The sequence below is a fragment of the Maylandia zebra genome, linkage group LG2 (genome assembly GCF_041146795.1).
Source record: "Maylandia zebra isolate NMK-2024a linkage group LG2, Mzebra_GT3a, whole genome shotgun sequence".
In the NCBI taxonomy this organism is placed as follows: Eukaryota; Metazoa; Chordata; class Actinopteri; order Cichliformes; family Cichlidae; genus Maylandia; species Maylandia zebra.
This window is the reverse complement of record NC_135168.1, coordinates 3426270-3445709: the sequence shown is the minus strand read 5'-3', so window position 1 is coordinate 3445709 and position 19440 is coordinate 3426270. Positions and strand designations below refer to the sequence as shown.

Here is a 19440-nt window from a genome sequence, read left to right as displayed (position 1 = left end):
CAATAACGTGGCGCACAGCTGACGTGAAAAAAGGCACATACCTTTAACGTTGCGTGACGAACTCTGTATTCCTCGTCCACACGTAAACGCAAAAAATGAGTTTTAAAAAATCTCAGTTTTGTGTGTGATTCGAAACACGTGGACGAAACAGCTGCGTTTTCAAAAATACCCGTGTAGGTGCGGACGTAGCGTAAAAGAGTTAGTAGTTTATTTTCTTACTACCTGCAGGTTACTTGTATTTGCTTAATTGTTTAGTAAATGTTTGAGGTGAGAAATAAACCGCAATTGAGCAAAATATGGGCGTGTGGGCGTGCGTGCGTGTGCGCGCGCGCGCGAGCGGTTTGGAAACCACTGATCTATATCATCACTATCGAGGATGATTTAAATAAATGTTTTAATGAAACGCGTAGATAATGAATATAAATAAACCAATGGACATTGAGAAATCAATCAGTCAGCACATATATTCGAACATAACGCTTAGTGTTGCTATTCTGGAGTAGAAAGAAAATTAGAGCAACAATGCAAGCGGGGAAAGGGGCAGCTGTTCTAGAGCTTTTTGTCAGCAATATTTCAGTTTTGCTCAAAAAAGATTTGTATAGCTTTATGAAATGGACTATAACGAAATAAACGTTTTATATTAGGTAACAAAATAAAACAAAACAAATAAAAACGGGCGGGGACGGGTAGGTGGACAGAATCGGGCGGAGGAAGGTCTGAAGACGGAGGCGGAGTTTTGAGGTTCTTTGGGTTTTTGGGTTTTTTTTGACGCCGAGTAACTTTCTCTGAGAGGAGCGTTGAAAGTGCCAAAGGAGAAGGTGGAAGGTAAAGGTAAGCTGCTGTCACCGTTTATTCGTGTAAACCAAATAACAGCTTCCGCTGTGCAGAGTCCGGCCAGCGCTGTTCTCAGTAGTAAAATGCTTACTTGGCAAAAGTAAAAGGGATGGACGTGCCTATCACGAGTTTCAGCCTCCTGCCAACGTCTGAGACGCATAAACAGAAAAATCTAGCAGACCTAAAGCGACAAAGCTGCGCTCAGTGCTGCAGAATCTCGTAGTCGGAAATTTTACGCTCACTTTCTGACTTCTTGTACTTTTAAGTGCTACACCAGTATAGTTAAAACGCCTGTAAAATGACCATTTGCGTTAGAGTAAGGCTAGAAAATTCCGTGTTCTGCTGCGCATCTTCCATCACATCACAGATCAACGCATATGAAAAATGAAGTGTGTTAGTAGTAGTGAAATTAAAATTAACTTTGCGGAACTGTTTGTAGTGAATTTAAGATGTAAGATGTACTATTATTAGCTCTGCAGTTAATGAAGAATGTCTGGGGTTTGGTGCTTCTGTCACTTGATTATCGTTGAAGAACAGAGCACCCATAGCTGGTTCATAATTAGCCTGTAGAGCTCTGGGCTCAACAGCCCTTCTGTCTTGATATCATGACATTTTGATAGGATGGATTTTCATGATAACCAAACCAGTCTTATGACTTTTCCTTCCAGATCTATTGAGTGGGGTGTGGGATAGATAAGCAGGCTCCTCAGCTTCCTTTGTATGCTATACCAAAAAGTTGGTTTGTCAGTAGCATGTTGCAAATATTAAAAAAGGAGAAGTAAACTGGGATTGACTAACATGGAGAAATCTGTAGAGAAGGTATACAGCATTTTGAACATATGCCATTTTTGGTCATAAGTGGAACCTGCAACATTGCTCAACTTTATGAACTACAGCTTGCAAAATGTCGGTTTATGGCTCCACACTTCATGGCTTTAAAGTGAAATGCACACTTCTCTCCAAGGTGCGCTGAAGTGGGACGTGGTCCTCTCTCTTCATCCCTCAACCTGCCATCATGTCTCGGTACCTGAAGCATTTCACTGCTGTGGGGGACCAGCATGTGGTCCATAGCGACGAGGAAGAACTGCATGTTTCCAGTGAGGAGTTGAGTCCGGCTACGGCACAGCTTCCAGTTACGTTAACATTTAGGGATTCATTCAAGAGGCTCTACAGCTCAGAACGTTTCCAGGTATGTCGCTGTAGTCTTTTCAGAAAATGTACCAAAGAAACTGTTGTCTGAGCCTTCCAGTCTGCCAAAGCTACTAAGCTATTACAATGACAGAGAAATATGAGGGTGGGCAAACGATTCCAGGAAAAGTCCATAAAAATAAAAAAATGTAAATTTGGTTGAGCTTCTGTTCGGGATCATCATCTCAGTCATGTCTGGACAGCTTTTAAAGCGGCTGCTGTTGTTTTGGAGATTTAGAGTAACAGAAGTCAGGCGTCTGACCACGCCTCCATACACGCTCCTTATGGTTCTCATCTGTATAGGTTCCCCCAGTCTACAAACTGTTCATTCTCGTTTACGTGCCTTTATCGAAGTTTTGTTCTGACCAGTGGGGTGGCTTTAGCTCAGGAGGTAGAGCAGGTCATCTTCTAATCAGAAGCTTGGTGGTTTGATCCCACAGTTACGGGTAACAAGTGTTTCAGAGGATTCCTCATCATTTTTTGAATATTGACTGGATTATGCCATAGAACAGTGAAACACAGGTATTCAATGGGCTATGCAGAATTAGCGTCCTTTTAACTGTACCAGTTTATAACCCAGCTATTGTTCCATATTTTTCCTCAAAGTGCAGCAAAAGACAAAGTTTAAAGCAAGAGGACCTTATTTTCTGCACAATGTCAGATATTAGATTTAGTTCAACTACAACTGGTTTTGAGCTCAAGTACCTTCCACCACAGTTTTTTTCTTTTACTTTGAAAACTAATAGAAGCTGACATCATAACTGTCTCTGCTTGCAGGTGTTGGTTGTGTGTTTGGTAATCCTGGATGCCATCTTTGTCTTGGCTGAGTTGCTTATAGATCTGGCTGTCATCAAGCTCGAGCATGGCCACATTGCTCCAGAGGCAAGCAACTTTTCTTCACAGTCTAAGAGACATCCCATGGGTATTACTGAGATTTTACTACACTGTTATGTGTTTTTCAGGTTTTTCACTACCTGAGCTTGGCTGTTCTCACCTTCTTCATGTTGGAGCTGGCTGGGAAGATGTTTGCATACCGCTTGGAATTCTTCCTGCACAAATTCGAGGTGTTTGATGGTTTTGTGGTGATAGTGTCTTTCATCTTGGACATTGTCTTCATCTTCCATGAGGACGCTTTTGATGGGATAGGTCTTCTGATCCTGCTCCGACTCTGGAGGGTAGCCAGGATTATCAACGGTCAGTGCCACTCTGCAGTGTTCACAGGAAATGGATGAAATGATAAACCAACGGTCATGGCTCTGATTATTTAATCAGCTCATCAATGATGCAACAGCATCACATGTCTCTGAGTTCCTCTTGCCTCCTCTCTTTTATGATCGTCTTCATTTACATTCACATTTTGATTGTCCGCTATGTACATTCATGTTCAAATTGCTAAAAGAATACATTTTTATCTTGCTGCAAAGCAGATTGGGAATGTAAAATACATTAGACGTCACTATTCAGAAAGCACAATGGTGGCCCACTAAAAGATTTTTTTCACATTGTTGTATTTGCAGGTTTTGTTTTTTGGTTTTATATGAGATCAAAATGACTGATGTTAAGTTCCAGATGTCATGGTTAGCAGGGCAAAGTTTAAAATGCTGACCATTTTTTATTTTGTTGTAGGAATCCTAGTGTCAGTGAAGACCCGTGCAGACCAGAAGGTTCACAAGCTGAAGGAAAGCTATGACCACCTGGTTCAAAGAGTCACTGAGCTACAGGAGCGCAGTGATAAACTGGTGATGTCAAATATTCATGAAGATTACTGCTGGCAGGCTTGGACTACTTATGTCTTGTGAGATGCTTAGTGTATCAGGAATCTTTCACCCCTGCACAGAGATTACAGATTACTGCCTGGTTACCGAAAAGTCAGTTTCTTTTCTGGGACCTCATTCTCTAGAGAACGAGGTCCCAGTGACACACTTCCTGACCATAAAAATACTGGTGTCATTCCTCAGCCTCCTAGTAGATGCACCTATGGTATAAATTCAAAAATCCTCAGATTTTCAGAAAAACTGACCTCTGACCTTGATTGGTTAATGTCACTGGGCTACACGCTTGTCTGAGAGTTTTAGTAGATGCCCTCGTGCTACTTAGCCTCATTCTTGTGTTCACAAAATCTGACCTTGACCTTGAGGACGAGGTCACTCAGGTTCTTAGTAGAGATGTCACCTCATTCACTGCTTCAGGATTCAACTTCGAGAGTTTTCCAGAAGTGTGGCAAAGTCAGAAAAGCTTCATACTTTAGATTCACTCCTTCTGGTGTGAGGACAGAGAGGTGACTCTTTTAGTAACATTATTAGGGAGCTAAAGTGAACCGATATGAGCCAAACTCATAACGAAAGCAAACGTTGACCTTTTCTTTTTTTAAAGCTTTGTTTAGTTCTAGTCACTCTTTCATTCTGTTTTTTAATGTTAACGAGCTCACAGTTACAGTAGGATAACATTATCCTTAGTTAGCTTGCCGCTTAAAACAAATGAAAACACCAAGTTCCCAAATGGACAGTCCCAGTGGGGGAACTCTTTAGGCCTGGAATTCCACAAAAACTGCAGTAATGATGGCAGATCGCTCACAACACACTCAGTCCTGCTTTGGATTTCAGGCAGTAGAAGGCAAAACTGTAATGCTGCTGACTGAGTGATGAATACAGTTACTGATAAGATCTCCATGCACATTAAGTCAGTATCAGAATCCTCATTGGCATTGTAGCAGTAAAACAGCTAAGACGATACAGACACTCAATAAAATTAAAATTAGTAAAAAACATATAAATTATATACACAGTATATATTCAAATGCATCTATAAACTAAACCAGTACTGTTGTCTGGTATTTCCTTTCTTGTTGAGGAAGTGGTGACTGTTATTCTGTGCACGGGGAATATCAGATATATTTATTATAACTTATTTTACTTTTTGTCTGTTTTGTAAATTTCACAGCAGTAATACAGAAAGGTGTCTGTTATTTAGCAATTTAGGCTTTACTCCTTCATATTGTTACTCAGAAGGCTTAAGTATGTGGCACGAAGGCCTACAGTGAGTAACAAGGTGATTCTTGTCTGTGTTTGCAGGCACAAGAGAACGACAACCTGAAAGCCCTCCTCAAGAAGCACGGCATAGACGTCTAGCTCAACAAGCTCACTGCTGCAGAGCTACTTGTACCCACATGCTGCAGAACATTTAATGGTTTAGTACTAACTGCACTGAGATTTAATGTCATCATTATTGTGGTGATGGAGACAAATTAAGGGACTGCACTTGCATCATGAATTTCCAGTATATACATGTTAGTGATTTTCATGCCATAAAGCCTAAAGCACCTGTAAATAAGTGAAAGGCAGAACGATAACTTGTACATAAAACTACATCTTAATGTGATTTTGGAGTTCTGTATGACCTGTTAGAACAAATTTAAACCATTGATTTCAAGAACTGAGAAACGAATGTGAAACCATGTATTAAATTTTATTATAAAAAAGGGAAAACTCAGATGTACATTATTCACACAATACACAGTTGCAGACTGATGGTCCAATAACAGTACTAGTGATGACCACACACTGTACCAGTGTTTATGGGGAAGCTTAAATAAGTGAAAGCTGCAGTTGGATCAAACAAAAGGGAAGAAGAAGTCAAAGGGCAGTTTGGCATTGATGGTAGGTGTGGCCCTGTAACCAGGAAGAGCAGCAGCAGATACTGGGATGAAGGCCACTGAGCTTCTGATTGGAAGGACACTGCTGCCTCTGGACAACAGGGTCTGTATGAGAATACACACAGTACAAATGATTCTCTCTGCTTGCAGTTTTTTTCTGCTATCAATGCTCCGACAGAAATGATGTCTTACCAAACTGCTGGTGTTGCTCTGAATTACTTCTTTGATGCTCACAATCTGTGCTTGAGGATTCACGAAGGATCCGTAATTGGTCCATTTAATTTCTAAGTGCAGTGACAATGGGATGCTGCAACTTGGAGCTTCCTGCAAGTCAGAAACATGACAGTGAATTCACTTCTGTTTAAGACCTCAGACCTCAATTTAGATCATCTGACTCATCACTCAGTGCAATGACAGTGATCATCGTAAGATACTGTGCCCCTTGTTTGACCTCACTCACTGTGGGATTGAAGTTGGTCTTGATCTGCACCCAGTCCAGGAGATTGTCCAGGCGGGAGTTTCCAAAGGAAGCCACATAATAAGGATAGTTAAATCCTCTCAAAATTCCTAGAAGCTCTTGCGAGACAATAGTGCAATTTACACCATCTTCCAACCTGCAGGATCGAAAAACGTTGCCATCAGAAATTTTAAAGAAAAAACAGCGTTTGTTACATTAAGTGTGATGAATAAAATGTGAGGATGATGTGCCTTAACAGGCAGCCAGACACAGAGTCGTGACCAAAGAGGACAGGTGAGCGCTGATGTGGACCCTGCAGACAGTCCTGGTCCTCAGTGCTGAGGAGCAGAGACAGAGTGTCTCTGAGGTCAATGCTTCTGACAATCCCAGTGGAGAGGAATGTTATGGACAAATCCTGGTTCTTAGAGAACATCAAAACATTACACGTCTTTCATCAACCACTGAAATTCAGTTTAATTTATAGAGCTTCAGTTTACAACAACAATTGTCTCTGTGTTTCACACGGCTAAGGAACCAGCAACAGTACACGATCAGATGATGCCCTACGGGCAGCCTCGGTGATAGCGGGAAGGAAGAACCCTCTTTTAACAGAAAGTTCCAACAAAATCATACTCTGCCACGGCTAGTTAGGGGTTGATAGTAAAGAGCATGGAGAGACCATGGACGCTGAACAAATTTTTAAAAAGAAAGACACAGGAGAGAGAAAACAAAAGTTATGACATGCAGTAGTGGCACATAAACGCCTGGGAAATGATGGAGAACTGTCCTGGGAAAGTTTTCAACTAGCACGTGCCTATATTTTGTATCTCTCTTTATCTTAAAAGTAGAGAAAGTGTCTGTCTCCTGAACCTAAACGGAGCTAAAAGCTCTTCCTTTAGAAACTCTGAACCACAAGCCAGTCTGAAATCTGGCAGCAAATTTTCATACTTAAAATTTTCCCATTAATATTTCAAAAAATTGATTTTTACTTATAGTTTTAATCTTTTATTATAAAACTTTTTTTAACCAAAAAATTGTAATCTTATTTATTTGTTTTTACGCTAACAGAAATGGGCTTGCAGTAGTACAACAATGAGGGAAATCTGTCCTTTATCCAGGTAAAGGATATTCGGCTGTTCTTGTTCCAGACAAAAGCGGCAGGCCGACCACATAACCTGGATTTCCGCTGTAGTGGACATTCACGTCCCCCCCATCTACCTGTTTAGGAGACACAAAACACAGAGCGTTACTCAGATTTAGTGAATGGTCAAGGAGTAACATGTTTTCCTAAATTACTAAACACTTCTTGCAGTCTTTCTCAGAAGGAAGAAATGTAGAGCAATTAAAACGAACAAATCTGTGAAACCAACAAATCCCCTCATTCTAACAGCACCTGATTTGATCTCTACCAGTGAATTGCTGTGGAAGTACACAACACAGAGACAGAAGACAAGCTGGCAATCATAGTTTTGAAGTCAAAGTAATACAACTACAAGCTGTGTTGAACCTGTTCTGCTTCCCTTATTTACTGTCACGTACAGTGGTGAATGTTCACATTAAAATGCTCAAAGTTTCAGATAATTAGGATATGTACAGGTAAACTCAAACATCCCACTTTTATCCTTAACATCATCACCTCGTGTCCACAATTCTGGCAAAGCAGCCTCACCCACACGCTACTTAAATAAGGATATTTTAGCCAGCTTTTGTGAGGGGCTAAAACATTTGTGACAGATTGTTCCAAAAAAATAAACCATTACACATACATAGGTTTGTTTGAATATACTACCTGGATGTACGTGACCTGAAACTCCTGTTCCAAATGCAGCACAGCTTCAGTTACAAATCCAAGCACCACAGACACCGTTGCATTTTCTATCTTACCCTGTGGGTTGTACTTTATCACATAGAGAACCTGAGGAGACATAATTTTCTAATTACACACTTTCAATTAACTTATTTTTGCATATAACTTTTAAATAGGGAGAAGTGTTGGGGTGGTTAACAAATAAAGACTTAGTATTGCTTAGATTGCTTCATTTAGATGTAAGGGAATGGCACCAGACATGGAAATACAATTAGGTGCACGTCACTGGAAAAGCATAAGATGTTTCCCTTTTGGAAAGTTGATTGTGTTTGAATTGCCTCAATGTACTTTCACGTCCCACCTCCAAAGATAACTGACAACACAGGCATGTCTGGGTGCCTATGTCCAGACTTTTGCATCTCTCTGAAATGACTGCGTGCCTGTGTGTTTGTGTGGAGTAAATGGCCTGTATTTGTATAGCGCTTTATTTAGTCCCTAAGGACCCCAAAGCGCTTTACACAACCAGTCATCCACCCGTTCACACACACTTTCACACACTGGTGATGGCAGCTACGTTGTAGCCACAGCCGCCCTGGGGCGCACTGACAGAGGCTGGCTACACGGACTCGTGATCATCATCATCCAGAAAAGAGAAAACAGGAAGAGGATATTTCTGACTTTTGCACACAATTTTAAACCAGAGTGTAATGTGGTCACATCTGTAGACTTTACTTTTCAGAAAAAAAATCTCCTGTGTTTGTGGAGAGCACAGCAAAGACGTCAACACAGATAGGTGTGATATTTTCCACAGCTGGATGACTCAGTGGAACTACAGGTCTAATTAAAAAAACTAACTAAATGTCACGAATTAACAACATTACAGGATGTTTCACTGTATAATATATTTATGATATATTTATTATACTATGTTATGTAACTCAGTCAACATTGTATGCTAATGGATGTCAAATATGTGTGTCAACCATTTCTTCATGCTGGAAGTGAGAAATAAACTCCAGTGTGTGTGACCCACCTTCAGCACCACATTACCACAGAGGGTGGGGTTGATGAGAACAGGACTGATGTTTCCTCCACCTGTGACCTTCAGCTCAGTCTGAGTGTGATCTGCAGACTGTAGGATGACTGAAGACACCACCACAGGAACAACCTCCAGCAACAGCAGGGACTCATATCAGTCTTCATTTAACTGTGTTTCTGAACTTCTGACACATTAAAACTACTGCACTACAATACAGAATGCACCAGCGGCTGTCTAACATGATGGCAGTTTTAAACAGCACAGCATGCTGCAAATACTACTCAGTAAATAGTCATCTAAAACACAACTGTGTTCTGAATGTTAATGTGAAAATAAGTGATTGCTAGTTGCTCTTTAGGAACTGAGCAGAAAGTTGTGCCACTGTTCCTGTTACTGCATTGCAGCACTTAACCTCAAGTTTGTTTGTGCGTGTTGTGCAACTTACAACATGTAGCAACATCAAAGGAGACACAATCAGGAGAAGCTGTCTGTGTCTTACTAAATGTCCTGGTCCACCTAAAGGTGTTTGGCATGGGAAGATTCTGAACATAGATTTTATCACCTGGTTATTTTATGCATTACAAACCACCATGAGTTTATCTGAGCCAGGTTTTATATTAATATTACTGAGTTGGTGCATTAAAGGATTTTAGTGGGCATCAAAACCAAATTTAGGGGTGTACAGTCATGGTTAAGATAAATAAACTTTACATATTATACCGTATTGATTATGTATTTAACAAAAATGAAGACATTTTGCTCGTCCAGAGGATTAAGCTGATTGTTAACACGATGATAAGGAGAAAAAAATCATTCTGGGACGTGTTATGAAGGGCATTGCAAAACAATCGAAAATTGAAATATTTGTCACAGGAGGAAACATTCAAGATACTTTCCAATTTTCCCAGAACTGGATGCCCCAGCAAATTCACCGCAAGGTCAGAACCTGCAATGCTCACAGAAATTCAAGAGCTACAGTGTTATGAAAAAAATTGTTACATTTATTATTTGTCACATGTTTCAGATCATGGAATTCATCTTATATTGTATTTACCTAATTTTAAACTTGGTAAAGTTTTTTATAATGTCAATCTGTAGTCTTAGAAGTTGCATAGGGTATATTTTATACCATGACTGTAGCTTTAATGGAAACAGCGGGAAATTAGGTGCAATGGTAGTGTCAAAAAGTACAAAGGAATATAAATCTTCACATCACAGAGAATCTTTCTACAGCTAAAAACGACTTTGTTTGCTTAATCAACTAATCTTGCAAATACATATGTACACAAACACAAATGTTTAAAACTCAGAGCCACTGACACAAGCAATTAAAGATACGTGAATGCGTCATTAATCTGTGTTGTATTATGTCAGCTCAAACAACCATTGTGAAATCTACTTGCTTGCCATGTAATGACTCATATGGAAAAGAAATAGTAAAAACTTACATGATTTACTCATGAAAGTGGCCACTTTCTTATTACTTTCATATATTTTTTTAGTAAGTATCCAAAACATACAAGTTTCATTATATGATTTTTCAGGGGATCATATATGTGTTTTCACTCTTGTATGCTTTTCATACAAGTTTCACACAAGACGGATACAAACTTTATAAGATTTATATCTTTTCCATATGGGAATTCTGTGTGTATCTCTTTTTTTTTCCGTTGCTTCAATTTAATAAAAATATCTTTGAGAAAATTATTACAAATTCACAAAGCTAATGTATACAGGTCGTCTGTTTTGTCAGATTAACTGTTTATAACATCTACACTGTTTTTAATGAACACATTTAAGAGTCTGTGACCTCGTCTTGTTAACTTGGATTTTTTTTAATTTATCAGTTAACTGATAATTAGTTAGTATGTTTAACTCTGATAAACATACTAACTGTTTCTGAGTTAAACAAATAGAGAAAGGTCAGGATACTTACTGCTGCATCTGTGCTCATATCCTGTCAAGCACAAAACATTTCACTTTAAACCTTTTAATTAATGATCTATATTTAAACTATATATAGTTAAGGAACACAAAACAGGTGTGCATGCTGTTCATTAGTTGCAATTCAAATTCAATGACATTATAATTCCTGGGCATAAAGTGAACTTCACTTCAACAATACACTGTATTAAAGAGTGGATTTTTAAGAGCCAACCAGTGTGTAGCTCAGTAAATGTGAGACTCACACTAAACAGCTGGGTGTCAGTGTAGCTATCCATGCTGAGGGCTGGCAGATGGCCGCAGTCCTGATCCAGGACCACGCGACGGGAGCACCGACTGCTTTGATCCTTCAGGAAAGCTGCAAATCAAACCAGGAAAGCTAAAACAACCTCATTCATACTGATGAAAAAGCCTCTCATCCTTTTCATAAAGCTTTACAGGATGTCAACAAAGGAACTGCTGTTCAATAAGAAAGTGACAGTAAATATGCAAACTCTGGGCACAAGTAAAGACCGACACTTTTTTAAGGAGACTGGGATGAGAAAGAGAATGGCTACATAGTGTAGTGGTTAACACATTCATTTTTCTGCCAGAGACACAAATCCCATTTGAGGTTGCATCTCTGCCAAAGAGCTACCCACTGTGGTGACGCCTTTTGACAAGGGAGCGGTTAAATATCACAAAGCTCCAAAAAATGAAAGTAACACGTTTTAAGCAGATTATGGCATCTAGTCAATTAAACCAGATGGGATACTGATCTGTTCAGTTAAGGAGCAGAGAGCTGCTGCTGAAATTACAGGTGCACTTAAAGACAACAATGAGACAAACAGGTGTGGGTTTTTTATGTGGAGGCCTCTGGCAGCTTTTCCCTCCTCATGTTTTGTGACTGGGCTGGACCTTGCAGAGGTTGCCCAAGTAGTCCAGCTCCACAGGACGGTATGTCAATATGAGCCATTACCAGAAGGTTTTTATGTCTCCGGCGGCCTGGGGACCCAACGTCCTCTAGTGGATCTGCACTCACTGCCATGTATCCTGACTGGGAGTTGCCATAGAATACCAGAATTGGCAGGTCTACCACTGGTGCCCAGTGCTTTACACACAGTAGAACAGGTTTATGCTGGGCACATGTGATAGATATGAAAGAAGCTTTGGAGAACATTATACTGCCTGTAACATCGTTCAGCACGACTGGTTTGGTGGTGGGTCAGTGATGGTCTGCATAGGCACATCAATGGATTGATGCACAGACCTCTACAGACGAGGCAAGGGCGTCCTGATTGTAGAGAAAGATTTAATCCAGGATGAAATCTTTGGCCCCACTGTCACACCCTATGCTGATACAGTAAGTCCTGTTTTTTACTTCATGTTTCAGTCCATCCCATACGGCCAGGTTTTACCTCAGACTGTGCAGGAGCTCAGTGAGGCCCATAAGATCTGGAAGGAGATCCCCTAGGACACCAACCACTGTTTCATTACAAGCACGCCCCGACGTTGTCAGGCATGCATAAAAACACATGCGGGCGATGCCAGCTTCTGAGTAATATTCTTAAATGCTGCAATGAAATTTTTGCCACATTACTTTTTCACTTTGATTGTTGGGTTGTCTTTGAATTCTCTAGGTTGATAATATTGCATCAATGACATGGCCTCATTTCATTCTTTACACTTGGTCAGTCAACATCAGTACAGATATTGTACTTTTGGTCTCCCCAACATTTAAAAGGAGCAACTTTTTATTTTAAAGGCAAACAGCCTCCATTTCCAGTTTGCATTACCTGCTTCAGTTTCACTACCACATGGGGAGTAGTTTGCAAATTGCAAATGTTTACAACATTAAAGGACTCTGGATAGGATTGAGTGACATCAAGTGGTGAGTTTACAGGCTGCAGAAAAAACAAATTCCCCCTCTCTTTACAAGTGTCCAGGTAAATCTACAGCGGTCAGTGGAAACACCGCTACTCATAGTTAAAAGTGATGATGTCATAATAATGAATACATTTTACTTTCTATAATTTACAAGTACAAAGGCATTACCTGCAGGACTGTTATCCACACAATCAGCAGTGACACCGGGAGCTGGCAGTTGCAAGATCTCTCTCTGTTCAGCCGCCCCTGCCGTCACGATCACATCCCCATACTGAAAAGCCAAAGCATCAGCAGAGAATGAACAGACAGGAAAATGGCAAGTTCAGACTCACCTATGAAGGAGTGCACTGAGTGTTCTTACTGAGTTTCTTTGAAAACAAGTTCCTCACAGGTTGTGGACTAAACATACCTTCATATGTTAAAGTACTCATGGACTATCTAAGAATAAAAAAGTCACTGACTGATTCGATGTGGACAAACGTACACTTACTGATACTACATGAGCTATAAGCAGTGACTCCTTTCAAACAGAGGCTCACCTGGTATCCGCCCGAGGTCTGGAGGTTTACAGAGGACGCCTGGTTAACTTTCTCTAAACCGAAAATATAGCTGGTGAATTGTTTAAAGAGCGACACAAAGTTGCTGTCAGTTGGCAGAGCGGGAGAGGGATATGACAGTCCATCAACTCCTGCAGAAAAAAAGAAACCAGCTCAGATAGTCATTAAGGAAGCTATTATACATAATATTGTAAATAACACACTGTTAAATTTGCCTTTTTTAACTTTACCAAACTTATGTGCAAATGGTTTCTTGAAGCGTTTACTCTAACACTCCATAAAAGCCCATTTGCTGACTTACGGTTTTGTGACTCGATGCAGAAGATGTCGTAGTTGGTCTCCTTCTGAACAGATGATTGCAGCTCTGAATAACCGTCTGCTGCTCTCCTTAAAGAATACAATGCCACATCATGGCTGCACATCTGCTTGCTGCCACTGCAAAGTGATGAAAGACAAAGAAGGAGCTTATTGCTATGGACATGCAGACAAATGCAGATGTTTTGCTGAATTGTTTGCTCTACTGGGAAACATTTTTATGGATTTCATCTTTTAGCAAGAGAAGACCAAGTGTTGCCATTTGTTTACTGTTGCTTTGATCAGGTCAGTGCAGTGTGCATGAACATTTCCACAGTCAGCTGTCCATCAGTAGGACAACAAGCATACAAACCGCTGAATGTTTTCACTCAGTAATAACATTTCTTAAAAGTCTTAAACTGTTAGGTTGATGGTCAGTTTGGGGGATTAATGGTTCTTCTATAAGTCACATTTATGAGTTTTTCTGTAGCTGAAGTTAACCCTCACTAACAAACAGTTGTTTTAATTGAGTGGTTTTTTAGTCCTATTAAAGGAAGTGCATTAGGCTATAGAAAGAAAGCAGGGCTAAAATTGGATGTGTTTGGACTATTTAATATTTGAGGGCATGTGTGCATGTAAACTGTTTTTTACAATTTGGCCAAAGCAGCCAACATTTTCCTCAGTGAACTCAGGTGGAGTGATGTTTTTCTAGCATGGACGACAGCAACACACACGATCAAAGCCACCACAAAGCCAATAAGCGTCCTTTATTAAACCACTTGTTTAACAAGCTGAAACTTAAAGAAATGCTTACTTTGCTCCTGTTTGCACCAACCACTGTTTTTAAATATAAAATACAGCAATACCACACACTGGCACATAAAAACATTCTAACAAAATCTATTTATTATACCGCACAGAGCCAAGAGGAGAAAAATCTATTCTTGTGAACTGACACTGCAGCCCATTAGTAGAAAAAGAGAAGATTTTCAGCTGGACTTCTACATACCTCACAGTGGGATAAGAGCAACTGGTGAACAGAGGCACATCCCCACTACACACTCTGTCACAACAGCAGTTGATGTCACATACATCCATCTGCTCATCGCAGGGACATAACCTGTCAGCTGACACACACACAAACACACACAGGTCAGATAGTTCATATTTTCTAAATGACGAACAGTCTTGATGCATTCAGTACATTACAAATGGTACAAATATAAAACGGCAGTTGTGTGTACAACTAGGTTTAATGTTCAAGCCATTAATAAACACAAGAGGCAACATATTAGGAAAACTTTTAAGCATAATGTAGTTCATTTTGTCCACACCCTATCTGATCAAATTTTAATTCATGCTAAACACATAAATAAAAATAAATAAAACTGATATCACAGGAGAGGATCAGGAACGAGCTTCAACTGGAGCTCTTACTCTGACTAACTGTGAACAACTGGGACTTGGCTTCTGACAAGTTCAATAATTATTTAGAAAATATGTACTAAATGCAGAGAGGTTAAAGGATCCCTGTAAAGGAGGGTAAAACGTTTTGGGAAGAGGTAACATGTCAGAATATTATTTCAAAATAAATTTAACTACTTTGGAGTTCAGAATGGATCTGATTGAAAATAAAGAAACACAAAAAAGTAATGTCAGAGCAGTCGTATTATTCATACACAGGTCTGTGTGTCAGCGCATGTGCACGCTCTCCTTAAACGAAGAGTCTGTATATACCTGGCATTAATGAGCATCCCAGGTTTTTATCTATCCGAATGAAAAACATAAAATACCACAAGGTCAGATCAAACGCCACGTTAAAATATCTTCATTTAACATTTTCCTTACTACCTCCGAGAGAACAGATATCCTAGCCACAGTTGTACAATGGGTACAATGGGTATGGGTTTAATTTGAATGTGTCCACATCTCTGAAAGTAGCTGGCAAACTGAATTACCTAAAAGCTATTTTGGTGGACAAAGAAAAACAGTGAACATGTGCTAAAAACGGGGGGACTGGGGTAGAAACTGGGGTTAAATCACAGCGACAGGTTACCACTGGTGAGAGGAGTGGGTAGGTGCCCGGAGACTGGCAGGGGCACGGCCGGTAGGTTCGGCATCTCGGTGCTGTAGCTCGGAGCTGTGGTCGTGCTCTCGGACGCTGGAGGCTGTGTACGCGGATAACTCTCAGTAACATTATAAATAAGATTGTAGGCATCAAAAGCCGTCGTATTAAAGTCGCTCTCTGTTGTGTTTACAGTAACGACAGTAAGCATGAGAAATAAATAGAAGAACTCTGGATCGCACTTGACTACAGTTGTGACCGCCATGGATATTTACTCGTTGCTATGGTTCTTCTTCTTCTGTTGCTGCTGCTTCTTCTTCTATGGCCCTTAATGGCGGGTGGCAAACCAATTGTAAGTAATTTACCGCCACCTAGTGGGTACTGTACGGGTTTCCGCCCGCATTACCGCCACCTTTCATCGGTGTACAGATCTGCCAAATGTTTGGTTGAATTGATGGTGGAATTATCAACGTTTGACAGCTGAGTCCGGTGAGAGGATGAACTGAAATCACTGTGCAAACACACATTTATAATTATTTATTTTATTTATAGTTAGCAACTGTTATGACTGCTACAACGTTGACCCATTTTTGTGAAGCTAAGTCAGTTCCAATGGTCAGTTCCCTTGTCATCATCCAACTGACACCAGTGTTTCCAAATAAATGTAGTTAATGGGTATTAACTAGGAAGTTGTGATTCACTACATCTATCTGACAGCAACAGTTCACTAACTAAATTAGGTCATCCTGGGACTAAAACCAGGATGCTGGTCTGAGTGTCATCATTGTCCAGACAGGACTCCAGTTCTTCTGCCAAAAGCCAGTACACCTTGCTGCTTCCCAAGGTTTGACTTGTAACTCCAGGCTAACAGGCCTGGCCAAAGAGCAATCCATGTTTGTCCAGGACTGCTTATTTTTGGTATTTGGGTATATTTAACCTGGTCCTCATCAGTGGCGTGTCTAGAAAATGTTTGTTGGGGGGGCCAGGTAGGGGCACAGATTTGGAGAAGGGTGGCAGATTTAATTGGCAGATAATGTTTTAAAAAAAAAATTCTACCAACCATTAACCATAATTCAATAATCCTATAAACCTAATAACCAAATGCACTTTTAACTCTTATTAGAATGAGATTTTAACCACTACGGTGCAAAGTTTTTAGATACTGCTTTGATAAAGTACAAGAGATACAATCAGTGCTTTGTCAGTGTTTACTCAGCATTCAAGGACATCAATATTTGCATAGTATTTTTACTGACATATAGTGCACATATGTTTTGGGCAAAAACATTTTTGAATATTAAAATACAAACATTTGTAACAAACAATTGACAAATTAGCCAATGCCAATGCAAAACTTTATCTGCCTGTTAAAAAAAGAAGATAATCTTCTCACAAACTGGTGTTTGATTTTGAAACAGGAAAAAAGTGGAGAAACAACTGAAAAGACTAACATTTGAATAAAACCTGAAAGCAAGTAAATACTTTCTATGCTGCCTTATGGTAAACTTTGGTAATATTGATAAAGAACAACACTGCCTGATGATGAAATACAGTCAGCTGGCATGGTGACACTGCCAGTATTAACCTGCAGGGCTGGACTGGGACAGAAAATCGGGCATTTTGACTACTGACCGGCCCACCAGGTAGTAAAACCATAAAGACTTTGAATGAAAACAAACGCTGTGGTGACAGTGATGTACAGTCTTGTTGGTATATGTATGATTTCTATACATTTTACGTCAGATAAAAACTTTGGTTGTAAGATTTAGATAATTATTTAATAAAAGCTAGATATTTAAATTGAGAATAAGAAAGAAAAGTATGTCTTTGTGCCCCCTTTCCCTGTTAATGCCCTACCTGGCCCCCTGGCAAAACTTTGCTAGACCCGCCCCTGCACAGTTACCAGCTGTCAGCTACATAAAAAAGGATCCTGGTGTTATTTGTCTCTCGGAAACAGTTCATAACTTCCCTTCAACTCATTCATGTCACCTAAAAGGTAAACCTGTTTCTCCATCACCTGTTCAGCTCTGATGATTCAGTAAGGACATCTCCTGGTTTCATGTTTCCCTCTCACCACATATACAAACAGACATCATGACCAGCAGCTTTACAGCTGTGGCTCCAGCAAACATCAGCTGATACTAGAAATTAATATTAAATAAATTCTAACAACAGCCGATCAAGCTTAAACGTGCTGCTGTTGTTTAGCGCAACATCTGCTGGTTTCCTGTTTCTGGCGCAAAGTGGGCGATAAACAAGAGAGAAAAGCCGATCAGCTGATCATTGATCAGTTTCATGATTGAAGTAGCAACAGGAGAGGCAGGGGGAGAGGATGAGAGAAGAGGCAGCTGTGCAGCGTAAAGACAGAATAAATCCAGCTTTGTGTCTTTTTCCATCCTAGCTGAAGTTCGGGACAAACTGTGTCTCTTCTCAGCTCAATATGAAACGCGTAATATTTTCTCTGAATGGGGGACCATTCCATTTTTTTAAGGAGCCGTTGGCAACTCTACTAACCTTATGAATAAAATAAAGTTCACTATCAGTAACATCATAGCACCCACCCAGCTGTATAAAAACTCCGTCAAACTGGCTAGAACGCAGTATGAGTTATTGCAACTGACAGTAAAAAGTCAGCACAACGAAAATAAACTGCACCTAAACTTGGTTTATATCTGACCCAGATAGACTGCAGGTCATAACTTCTTACCTGAAGTTCAGTTCACCTGACACTCGGACTGGCGGCTGCTTCGGGTCTCTCCTCCTGCCTCCCCTTCCCTCATCCACCTGTTGCCTCTGTGGAAGCCCCGTCATAGCCACCACCAAACAACGGAGTTATTTCTACACATCGACCTGCATCTGGCCAATCCACCACCTCTCATTGTTCATGCCGTTACAAAAAAAATAAAAAATAAGTCAAATAAGCCCGATGGCCAGTCCAGCTATGTTAACCTGCAACCAAATCTGCAGCTCCATACAGCAATGTTACGACTTAGATTATATCTTATAACTCATAACTCTTATGTTAGCTGCCCTCAGTAGCATACTGTCTGAAATATTCCACAGCTGCAATAATTCTTTAAGTGTTATTTTTTTCCTTGGTATTCTAATTTCACCGAAGTTTACTAAACTCAACAAACTTGATATTACTTACCGGGACATTTATTCTGTCCTCATTTTCTTTCACCGAAAAATTGTTTCCTGCAGTGCCGTCTTTTGCGCTTGGCTCTCCTACCTTTGCTAACGTGATGCGCGTAGCGCAGAAGCCGATGCTGCATTCACTTACACTCGGATATCTGAGCGTCACCGTGAAAACATAATCGGACATTTGATATTTGATTGAATTTTATTGTTTTGCCTTTGGGGTGGCACCTGGGGTGGCCAGTCTGGTTGGGGGGGTGGCCTGTGCACCCCCAGGCCACCCCGCTGGACACGCCATTGGTCCTCATATCTGAAGGCTGCTCCCCTGCCCCCCAATGTGCCACTTGGGAACCTGGTAGATGGGTGTGGTTTCTCCACCCTAAAATCGAAACTATAAAATGTTTTCAGTTTCAAGTCGGATCCCCTGATCTCCTCTGATATGATGGTCCTATAACATTGCTCCAGACTCTGTGAGAGATGTATAATCAGAGTAATGAAGTAATCAATCATCAGACCTTCACAATGACCAACTTAAACCAAGCTGACAGGGTTTGAAATTTGTTGCAGTGCAGATTAAAGGAAAGGTTGCTGAAACTGTG

At 40.3% G+C, this 19440-nt stretch overlaps 2 protein-coding genes across 2 annotated transcripts; one reads left to right on the top strand and one right to left on the bottom strand.

Annotated features, from left to right (window-relative positions):
- The first annotated feature begins 697 nt into the window (after positions 1-697).
- Positions 698-5507, top strand: hvcn1 (hydrogen voltage-gated channel 1). Its single transcript, XM_004553582.3, has 6 exons — positions 698-831; positions 1799-2023; positions 2800-2904; positions 2985-3216; positions 3649-3761; positions 5094-5507. The coding sequence occupies exons 2-6, from the start codon at positions 1850-1852 to the stop codon at positions 5148-5150; spliced, it is 681 nt and encodes a 226-aa protein (XP_004553639.1). The 5' UTR covers positions 698-831; positions 1799-1849; the 3' UTR covers positions 5151-5507.
- LOC101477184 (tectonic-1) lies at positions 5469-16013 on the bottom strand. The gene is made up of 14 exons (XM_004553583.2): positions 15695-16013; positions 14648-14765; positions 13646-13779; positions 13327-13475; positions 12956-13058; positions 11167-11279; positions 10914-10934; positions 8972-9106; positions 7921-8046; positions 7261-7349; positions 6383-6520; positions 6135-6288; positions 5867-5998; positions 5469-5779 (listed from the first exon to the last, which is right to left on the bottom strand). Exons 1-14 carry the CDS (start codon positions 15966-15968, stop codon positions 5633-5635), a joined length of 1833 nt encoding a protein of 610 aa, XP_004553640.1. The 5' UTR covers positions 15969-16013; the 3' UTR covers positions 5469-5632.
- Positions 16014-19440: the final 3427 nt, after the last annotated feature.

What these genes read in the sequence shown, in the direction of transcription:
- hvcn1 (XM_004553582.3), top strand. Translation starts at nt 1,850, where the DNA reads ATGTCTCGGTACCTGAAGCATTTCACTGCTGTGGGGGACCAGCATGTG. An exon ending in ATGGCCACATTGCTCCAGAG is followed by an intron (nt 2,905 to 2,984) that starts GCAAGCAACTTT and finishes TGTGTTTTTCAG; the next exon opens with GTTTTTCACTACCTGAGCTT. An exon ending in AGGAGCGCAGTGATAAACTG is followed by an intron (nt 3,762 to 5,093) that starts GTGATGTCAAAT and finishes CTGTGTTTGCAG; the next exon opens with GCACAAGAGAACGACAACCT.
- LOC101477184 (XM_004553583.2), bottom strand. Translation starts at nt 15,968, where the DNA reads ATGGCGGTCACAACTGTAGTCAAGTGCGATCCAGAGTTCTTCTATTTA. An exon ending in TGCTCTTATCCCACTGTGAG is followed by an intron (nt 13,780 to 14,647) that starts GTATGTAGAAGT and finishes ATCACTTTGCAG; the next exon opens with TGGCAGCAAGCAGATGTGCA. An exon ending in GTGTCTGGCTGCCTGTTAAG is followed by an intron (nt 6,289 to 6,382) that starts GCACATCATCCT and finishes TCGATCCTGCAG; the next exon opens with GTTGGAAGATGGTGTAAATT.